This window comes from Natrix helvetica (genome assembly GCF_964273705.1).
Source record: "Natrix helvetica genome assembly, chromosome: 1".
Taxonomy (NCBI): Eukaryota; Metazoa; Chordata; class Lepidosauria; order Squamata; family Natricidae; genus Natrix; species Natrix helvetica.
This window is the reverse complement of record NC_138548.1, coordinates 27828143-27838004: the sequence shown is the minus strand read 5'-3', so window position 1 is coordinate 27838004 and position 9862 is coordinate 27828143. Positions and strand designations below refer to the sequence as shown.

Here is a 9862-nt window from a genome sequence, read left to right as displayed (position 1 = left end):
ATACAACCTTTAAGGAAATCAATGGAGCATATATCTACAGTATATCTATTCAGCCCAAACTGAAATCTTTAGATGTGCTGTTTGAAGATTTAAAAAGGCTAGTATTGCTTTCCCTTTTCTGTCTGTTTAGCAAATGAGTTGCAGAAATTTGCAGGGGAAAAAACCCTTAAAAGAATGCTTCCCATTTTCTTTCATTACCCAAAATCACTTATCAAAGTCTTCAAGGACTGATTGGATGTAAGCCCTTTCCTTCAGTGCTACTGTAACTTCAAACGGCATTGAAAGAAAGGTAACTTGTGAACTACCTGTATTATAAAAACAAGGACAATGATGACATATCATTTCAACAAATTACCATTGGCATTTTCAATTTTCATCTTCATAAGAATACTTTAGGAGACTTTCATATATATTTTAGTACATGTAATAATCTAGAGGCCAATTTAAATGTCCTTGTGATGGGTTCATGTGTTGTTACCCAAAGAAAAGCCAACTTTACCCAGTTTGGGATAACATACCCAAGTTTCAGAAGCATTTTATTTTAATCAGAATTTGAAATAGATTGTTCTGCTTAGGATGGGGATGGTGAAAGAATAGTCATATTTATGGAATATGTGCTTATTCATCCAATAACAGCAGAATTTAGAAAAGCATGGAAAAGCTGTAAAATGTACTAGATCTTGTAGATTGCCCCAAATAAATTGATATTCTTGGCAGGTGGAAATACATACACATACACACACACCCAAATGTACCCTTTGCTCCTTTCATATGTGAAACTGAATCAGCAATTTTCATGACAATGATTCTGCAGCAAGACAATGAACTCAAGTTTAGGTGTACAGTTCAATTTATGATTCTTCAGAGAGAATGCTCCTTCTAGTTTGAGAAGTAATATAATATTCTCTATCCAATGTTATTCGTTTAAAACAGATCACTTTAATAACATTTCCCAAATCATAAGATATAAAATATCTGGCACCAAGAAGAAAACCAATACATCAAAATAATCACAAACCCTATTTATTTAAGTTTTGCAATATTTGTTTGTAAAATATTGAATAAATAATACTCAAATACCTTTAGAATTAAGAGTACCTTAAAATATGAAATGGAATAACTATCCCTATTTTCCATAGCTCTCTATGATTCAATTTTTGAAGCTAATCATATAAGACTTTACCACATAACCTCATTTATAATGCCCATTATAGTTATTTCCTTCAAAATTACAGGGAAATGGGAAGTTGTTCTTGTTACCATCCAATAATATGTAGGGGTGCTAAAAGTATTCTTCTGGCCTATCTGCATTCCTTTAGAAGTTCTCATTGTTCAGCTAGAATTTTGCATTTTAGAAGAGTTTTAGGGGCATATGGATACCTTGTATTTCAGAAACTGTCTTTTAAAACTCTTCTGCAGAAACAAAGCCCACTTTAGACATAGCTCTGATTACTTTTAGAGGGTGGGTGAGCCAACATGGTATCTGTATAATGAAACAAGTGCTAAATTATTTCTTCTAAAACTAAAATGAAAGCATAATGAAAAGTTTTTGTAGGATCTACTGAGTACGTTAACAGACAGTAATTATACTTAACGCAAATAAGATTTTAAGCACAAAATATCTCTGTGAAACTATATATTTTACAGAAAGCATATATTTAAAAATTGATAAATGTTGCATATCCAAGTTTTGCTTCAATTTGTGAAATGGTTCAAAACAGCCAATGTTTTGGGAAACAGTACTTACTAGGGATGGTAAAACCTTTGGTTGAACATATCTAAAGGGCACCAAGTTGGGAAAGGCAAAGATGAGGTATTTCAATGTATCAGCCCAAGTATAGAATGCCACTTGTAATAACTTATCTCCATTGTGAGTGCAATAGAACCAATAAAACCAAGCTACACAACTATACTAGGGATTATCCATTTTGAAGTGCATTAAAGGTCAACATAAAAGATAAAACTTGCAAGTTTTTTCCTTGGGACAAAAAATTACAAAAACATTTCCAGCATACTAGTCACTGTTTAGCTGCCAACAAAAAGCAGCACATTACAGAAAAACGGAAGGTAAGGAAACAAAACCCATCAAATTAAAATGTACTTTGGGCTACAAACCATCCTTACCTTGCAAAGATGGCTCATGTCCTAGCTATCAAAAACAATGTACTGGTTGAATAGGAAACTTCTTATAATAGGTTACCTTGGTAACAAGGGAACCTAAAATCAAAGTCTGCAGCATAGTAGTCTCATATCTAGTCATTATTTATTTGCAGGGAATTTGCTTTCCAAAAAGAGAAGTCAGTAGTACAAGCTCCTCCACCAATAGTTGATTAAAAGAGATGACAGCAGGAAATTCTTTAATTGAAGAACCTTTGATACATATAGTTTTCTTCAGATACGGAGTATCCAAACTTTGTATAAAAAGCTACATTTTTCGGCAGACACTCAAGAGTAATTTTGTAGCAATTTAGTCTCTTGCTTAGCAATGTAAGAGTTGACATCAATCTTTAAAAGAGACAATAAAAAGAAATAAGATTAATTTTGCAGGATGTGAGGACAACTATTTGAGATTGCATCTAGTAAGGGGGCATGTCTATTTACACTTACTACTATTACTATAAAACAATAGCTACAATGACATTGCTGGGCAAACTTTAGATGATGGGACACTTGCTTTCCCAAAGGGACGCAGCTGGCTAGAATGAAACTAGTTTTGAATTACCTGCAAAATGCTACCTATATGCCTGGTGAATACCAGAAGTTTGGCATGTAGAATGTGTTTGCTCACAGAATTTTGTCCCCATTTAAGAAGCATCTAGACATCCTTTATAAGTTCCTAATTATAAGTGATCACAATTATGAATGACTTACAGTTTCCCAAGCTGTTTTCCTCTGCAATCTCCACTTACAACAACATCTTCTATTCTGCCCCTCTGAAAATAAGTTAATACCATTTAAAAAGGTCAAGTTCCAAAATGTATCCAGAATGCGTACTTTTTCTTCAGTGTACATACCTTTGCGCATGAGTGAGTGAACTTATGTTCTATGACTAAGGTTGCAGTAGCTACAATCGCTCCTAGCTTAGTATCTTCCACAACTGTAACATAGTAGTCCCCAGAACTCCGCATGTGTTCGAAATTTTCTGTGGAAATGTAGGCAGGAATACGAATACTATTGGTAATGGATTCAACAGTTCCTCAGTATCAGGCTTTCTTGCAGCTCTGTCATGTTTGCTAGCTCAGGATGCACTGCACCTGAACTGGGACAAGCAGATGAATAGGATTGTGAGAGGATTCTATGGGAAAGGCAAGCATGTGCATTGACAGCATGGTCAAACTGGCAAACTGCCCACAAACTAATTACTTCAGTTGCTATCTAAGCCAGAGCTATGGAGCCTAGAGCCAATTGATCCCTCACTCCCACAATCCGCCTGCAACAGAGAGAATAAAAAATGGCCATTTTTTTAGGGGTGGGTTCTGGGCAAAATAGGTGTTTGATCCTCTTCCAAACCACAATCAAAATACATGAAGCCTTGAGTGATAAACTATTTTCCCAAACTTTTAAAAGGGGTATCTTAAGGAGTTAATCACTACAATATTTCTGTCACTGAATCTGACTTTCCTTTTCCATTTTTCCAAATAGCAAAAAAATAAAGAGATACTCACCAAGGAATTGCTGGGCGTTAACAGTTCCAATTTCAGTCAGTTGACTTAGAACTTTTAAAAAGCCTTAAAAAAATGTTTTCATATTTTAGGATGTCGTAAGACAAAGCCATAATAGAGTATAGAATGAAAATAAAACTCAGCAAATAATATAAATTCCCCCAAAAATATTTAAAGATGCAGAGAATACACTTAAATGCTTCATTCCAAAATCTTCCAAACAGCAACTAATCTTCAAATGCATTGAAGTTCTGCAGCAGCAGTGCCTGTACCCACTACACTTCATGCTCAATTGTTTTAAGAATTATGTCAACATATTGTAAAAGGAATTAGGAAAGCATTTGTAAGAAAATCAAAATATTCAGCTCTGTTATATCTTTTAATAGGGGCCACAGGGTCATAAAAAGGTTTTTTTTTTAATGCTGCATATTCTCAGATGCAAAAGGTTACTGTTCTCCACTGGAAAGTCATTATCATCTGAATTGTTTCTGAATTTTCTCTAAATTAAAAGAACAAGTGCTTTGAAGCTTATTCCCTTTACTCTGCTCATAGAATCTAGTAATTCTAAGGTTTATGTCAATAAACTTGTAATTTCACACAATTGTTCCTATGTAATTCAACCATAAAACAAAGTAAGTAAATACCTCTGTTGATGTCAGCACTGCAAAGAGGTCTTAGAACTAAACCCTCTCCTGGATCCTCAGGAGAAATATCAGGAGAAAATGTCACAGTATTTTGGGTCCAATCAAGTTCTTTAAGAAGGTGAGGATCATACATTGGTGTACTCTCGAGTTTTTTTATTGCAGCAGGCATCATGGCAACTGAAATGGAAGCAAGAACCATAGAAAGTGAATTACACCTTAATTCACACATTTGCCAATATTGTAAAAATCCTATGATAGGGATTCCTATAATTTAATTCATTTTTAACACATTGCAATTCACAATAATTCACAAATACTTTTCGATTCATCTTCAGTATATCTCCACTGATCACTTTACCTTGTGCAAAATCTTTTCAAATTAGCATCCAGTTTCTGGCTAAGAAACATGATATTTGTACTAGAATACATACAGGATCATTTGAATTAGTATGTGCAGAGAAAAAAATAGACTTGGGACTTCCCTTAGACTAGCTAGATCATTTTGCCTTTAGTTCAAATTAAAATATTAAACTGATGCATTCCACCCAATAGCTGGACAAGAATGGCTATGATGCAACAGAAAGTAAATATTAATGCAATATTTACTTGTCATTAGATATATTTGTTGAACTAAAATATAACAGGATCTCAGATTTAAACATTTCAAGCATTGCATATATACACATACACCTATGTACACATATACACACACACATACATACCCATGTGTGTATTTTTCCTTCTGAAGCAAAATTGTATATTTTATAACGAAGATACATTATATATATATATATATATATATATATATATATATATATATATATATATATATATATATATATATATATATATATATACACACACACACACACACACACACACACACACACACACACACACGGGTCTTCTTCCGTGTAGGATTGAGATTGTCTTTGCAACGGCAGCTCCGGTCACATTTTAAGACCACAGCCTGAAGATGGCGAGTGCGATCTCGCTGAAACGTTGCAAAGACAATCTCAATCCTACACGGGAGAAGACCCGAATACAACAAAACCAGCATATACATACATACATACATACATACATACATACATACATACATACATGTTGTATTTGTACTGATAAATAAATAAAGGGAGACTAGTATAGATCTATTTCGAGCTAATTAGCTCTCATCAGCTAGCCATACCCTTACTGGGATTTGAACCTGGGCTGTATTATATCTTAGGCAGGAGTCTTAGCCACTAAGCCACAGGCTCTCCTCCTTATCAGTTGAGCCAGGGAAATAGGTATGTATTTGTGTTACAACCCCTGGTATGCCCCTGGCATGCATGCATACATGCATACATACATACATACATACATACATACATACATACATACATACTACTCCCTCCTTCTGTCCTTCGGCTCATCATAGAAAACCATCCAGGCAGAAAACCATATTTTTATTTTTAATGTTGCCTTTTTAGATTTGTGTTGTATTTGTGCTGATAAATAAATAAAGGGGGACTAGTATAGCTCGAAATGGATCTATACTAATCTCCCTTTATTTATCAGCACAAATACAACATGTATGTATGTATGTATGTATGTATGTATGTATGTACGTACATTTCTAGTCCTTTATTAGGCAGAAAGCCAACTCGATGACGTTGGACCAGTCACTCATTCAGCTCCAGTAAGAAGGCAAGGGCAAACCACTTTCAAAAATTTTGCCAGGAAAGTTGCACTTAGCAAGAGTCAATAATGACTTGAAGGCATTAAAAGAGTGGCAGAATTTAGTTTTATTCCTCCCCCGTTTTGGAATAAATCTATTTGAACCAACTTGGAATTACTTCTACCCAAGACTATATCTTCATTCCAATGAAACAGGATGTTGAAAAGATATTACATAAGAGAAATCAGGACTACCCACCTCTGTAAACAGTGTAGGACAACATTTTATGGTAGGAGATACCAAAGGAAGAAAGACTGAATTCAAAAAAGGTTCATGAGAGAAAAGAAATTAATAAAATAAAATCCCAATGTAGCCCCATGGCATGCAATATCTCAGCGCAGTGCCATCTCCATTCAGAGGATGGATGAAGTAGGTAAGATGACCATCAGTCATTTGATCACCACAGATAAAGCACAAAGGCTTGACATTCAGACAACCTTTCAAACTGAACTTGAATTAACAAACTAATTTATGTTTATTCTTAGCAACTCTTTAATTACGCATCTTATGTACAACAAGGCAGAAGAGGTTGGGAGAGGCATCTAACCAACTACAGAATGGAGAACAAACACAAATGAAGTCCCAGAAGACTACAAGCAAGTCAATATGGTCCATGAATGAACAGCTTCTCTTAATTACAGAATGCCACATGCAAAGACAAGGATTGAAAGACCACAAAAGCTATTTCTTGGCCTGTGTTTAATTACTGCATTTCCATGCAACTTTTGAAACCAAGTACTCTTTTAAAAGTGGCTTATGATGTGTCATGGCAGGATTTAAAAAAAAATTATATGATTTTTTTTAAAAAAATCTCTATTCTGAAAAAAAATGTTGAGGATATTTATCAAATTTATATGCCACCTATTTCATTCTGAGAAGCGACTCTGGACATTTTTCCAGCACAAGATAAAAGAATAATCTTGTAACACCTTTATTACAGCACACGGAACGGTCCTTGATGCTCTCTGAGCTGGGTTCCAGCTAAGGAACCATTAAGACCACTCCCCCCAATACTAGCAGGACAAGCCACTAATATATAAAAAAGAATAAACTCCCCTCCCTACTAGCACTGATGGTATGAATGTTAGTATGAAAGCAAACAGCCAAGCTCAGAGAGCACTAAGAGCCACAGTTCAATCCTGAGCTACAAGTATTCTGTGCATCTGATATGCACAAGCAATGGAAAAGGTGGAGAAAGCAAACAAGGAAATAGACGGCCACAATTCTGCATTATTATTTGTCAATTACTTTGAGAATGAACTATTTATGTACAAACTAATTATAAACGACAGAGAAAACTGCTTTTCCTGGGCTCGCATTATGTAACCCATCTGTACACACTAGCATTACTGAAAGACCAGAAGGTGAACATTTAAAAGCCCGAATGCCCTTCGATCCTTAAACCTCTCTCAAGAGAGAGAGAAAGCAGCAAGCGACCCTTGCCATTATAGCTTTTGAGGATAATTTAAATATTTAATATGAGAATAAATTTAAATAACGTGCCAGGCTCTTCCAGGATGCCGAAAAAGGGGATGGCGGTGTTATCGAGCATCTCAAGCAACCTGGATCGACCTCTCGGGTCCACCAAAGGCCACCCGAAAGGCTAGAGACCCTCTTAGGACTCCTCCTCACCGAAGCTCGGCTCCGACCCCGCAGGAATCCCAGAGAAAGTCGAACTGCGGCGTTTGCGTGGCCGCTCAGTGGAAACTTTCCCCCCTCACACAATCAGGAGGAACGATACGAGGCGCTAGTGAGGACAAGGTCAGACCCGAGGAAGGGAAGGCGCTCTGCACATGGTCAGAGGCGTTCTTGTTAACTGGCGAGCGCACCTTCCGTTGGGAAAGCAGATAACGGGGCTAGGAGCGTCGCCCGCGAGAGCTCCCTCTTCCCCCCCCCCCATATCCCTCCCCCACTACCGAACCACCGCGCGCGCACGTCAGTCACTCACCCCCTAACGGACTCTCTCGCTCGCGCTTCTCCTCCGTCGCGCGCACTCTCCCGCTCCCCCAACGATACCGGCTTCCAGGCAAGCTCCGGCTCACTAACCTCTCAGCGCGCAGGCGCAACTCAACCGACGTGGCAACTCCGGGAGGGCGGGGCGAGGCTTCTCCTTTCAGGGTGGTAAAAGCGGCCAATCACAAAACACCATCGTAGCAGCGCCTCACTTCGTACCCTCGCGAGGTGGGAAAGTGCTATATGCCCGTCCACTCGGGGGCGCGCATGCGTGGCATTGGGTTTGGTTGTCTTTTTTTTGGCTTGGCATGTTGTTTCCCCGGCGGTTTCTTTTCTCCCTTTTATAGAGTTTTTTTTTAAACAGGCACACATCGTCCTGATCACTATTTGGGGGGGAGGGGGTTGGCGTTTATTTTCCCTTCATATAAAGTGGTCTCTGGAAATACATACCGCTTCGCCACAGATGATGCAGACACTTTCGGCGGGTGTAGCATTCGCCCCTCCCCCCCAATTCAGTCGTTTCCGAGTCTCGGAGAGTGCCTGCAGTTTCCTTAACAAGGTTTTTCTTAGCCGTTTTAAATTATACCACTATAAAATGGTTTGGGCTGATTTACGCCGAAGTTAAGCCTGTAAGGTTATTGGACTTCAACTCCCATAATTCCTGTTCCGCCTTGTCGTGGTTCACGCAGGCAAAGGATTCTGGGAGCTGTGGGCCTGGTCGGTGATGAAAAATCTCAATGACCACTAGATGGCAGCAAAGAGCCAGAGTTCGTTGTATGCCTTTGCCTTCTATTTGTAGCGATTACCCGGATATTTGCACCTCAGATTTGGCATGGTATGATAGTTGTGCATCCGCACAGCTCGTACTAGATTCATAGGATGTGCGCAACTGAACAGAACTCTCCCCAACTTGGTGACATTCAGATGTACTGAAATATGTAACACCCATTATTTTGGCAGTGGTTTGATCTCCAAGCTTGTTTCAGTTTAGTTTCTGAACGTTTCGTTACAAGAGTAGATAACATCATTGTTAGATCTGGGCAACGAGAGGACAGACTGCGGACACGAAGTGACTTAACAGCTCTTTATTAGTAGTAGTAGTGATCCAGCTTGCTCTGTGGCTGGAGGGTTCCCCTTTTATAGGAATCGGGTACGCCTCTCGACCAATCAGAACGATACCTGTTTCCCGCTGTAGCAGCGGACCAGAGAGGAGACTTGCTACGATATATGTTAATATCTAACACCCCTCCCCTCTTAGACGGAACATTGCGGTTAGTTATATAGTCCTTAAGGTACATTGGTGTTTGCCTTACTCGGGTGGAGCGTCGCAATTCGGGTTGGTCAGAAGTAGTTGCAGGATCGGTTGCTTTCTCTGTTTCGTGTTCGGGAGTTTGCAGGCTTTCGTTGCTTTGGCGTTCGGGGGTCTGCTCGCTTTCGTTGCTTGGGGGTTGTTCCGTTTCACGCTCGACCTCTTGTTCTGTCCTGGGCTCGCAGGTGTCGTAGTTCTCTGTGTTGGGGCTCTCGAGTGGCTGACTTTGCATTGGCAGGTAGCTCTCGTTCTCGGTTCGTAGGTCTGAGTGCGCCAGGCGACCTCGTAGTTGATCGATGTGCCTTTTCCAGTTCCGCCCGTCTTCCAGTTCTAGCAGATACGATCGTGGACCCGTGATGCCAATGACCGTTGCCGGCATCCACAATGTCCCCCCTGCATAGTTGTGGGCGTATACTGAATCCCCTATGCTAAAACTCCGAATTTTGCTTGTGGAGTCTGGGGGTGCTGTGGCAGAGTAATTTGGGTGAAGACGGTCCAGGTGAGACCATAGACGGCGTCCCATGAGTAGCTCAGCGGGGCTCCTACCCGTCGTTGCGCTGGGGGTAATGTGTTG

General features: G+C 39.3%; 1 protein-coding gene across 2 annotated transcripts; it reads right to left on the bottom strand.

Moving 5' to 3' along the window:
• Positions 1-916: 916 nt before the first annotated feature.
• Positions 917-8653, bottom strand: GNPNAT1 (glucosamine-phosphate N-acetyltransferase 1). 2 transcript variants are annotated; one of them, XM_081944495.1, is made up of 6 exons: positions 8430-8653; positions 4307-4483; positions 3666-3728; positions 3015-3142; positions 2872-2933; positions 917-2505 (listed from the first exon to the last, which is right to left on the bottom strand). In XM_081944495.1, the coding sequence occupies exons 2-6, from the start codon at positions 4476-4478 to the stop codon at positions 2358-2360; spliced, it is 573 nt and encodes a 190-aa protein (XP_081800621.1). In that variant the 5' UTR covers positions 4479-4483; positions 8430-8653; the 3' UTR covers positions 917-2357. The 2 variants fall into 2 exon arrangements, with proteins under 2 accessions (XP_081800621.1, XP_081800620.1); XM_081944494.1 differs by lacking the exon at positions 8430-8653 and adding an exon at positions 7975-8325.
• Positions 8654-9862: the final 1209 nt, after the last annotated feature.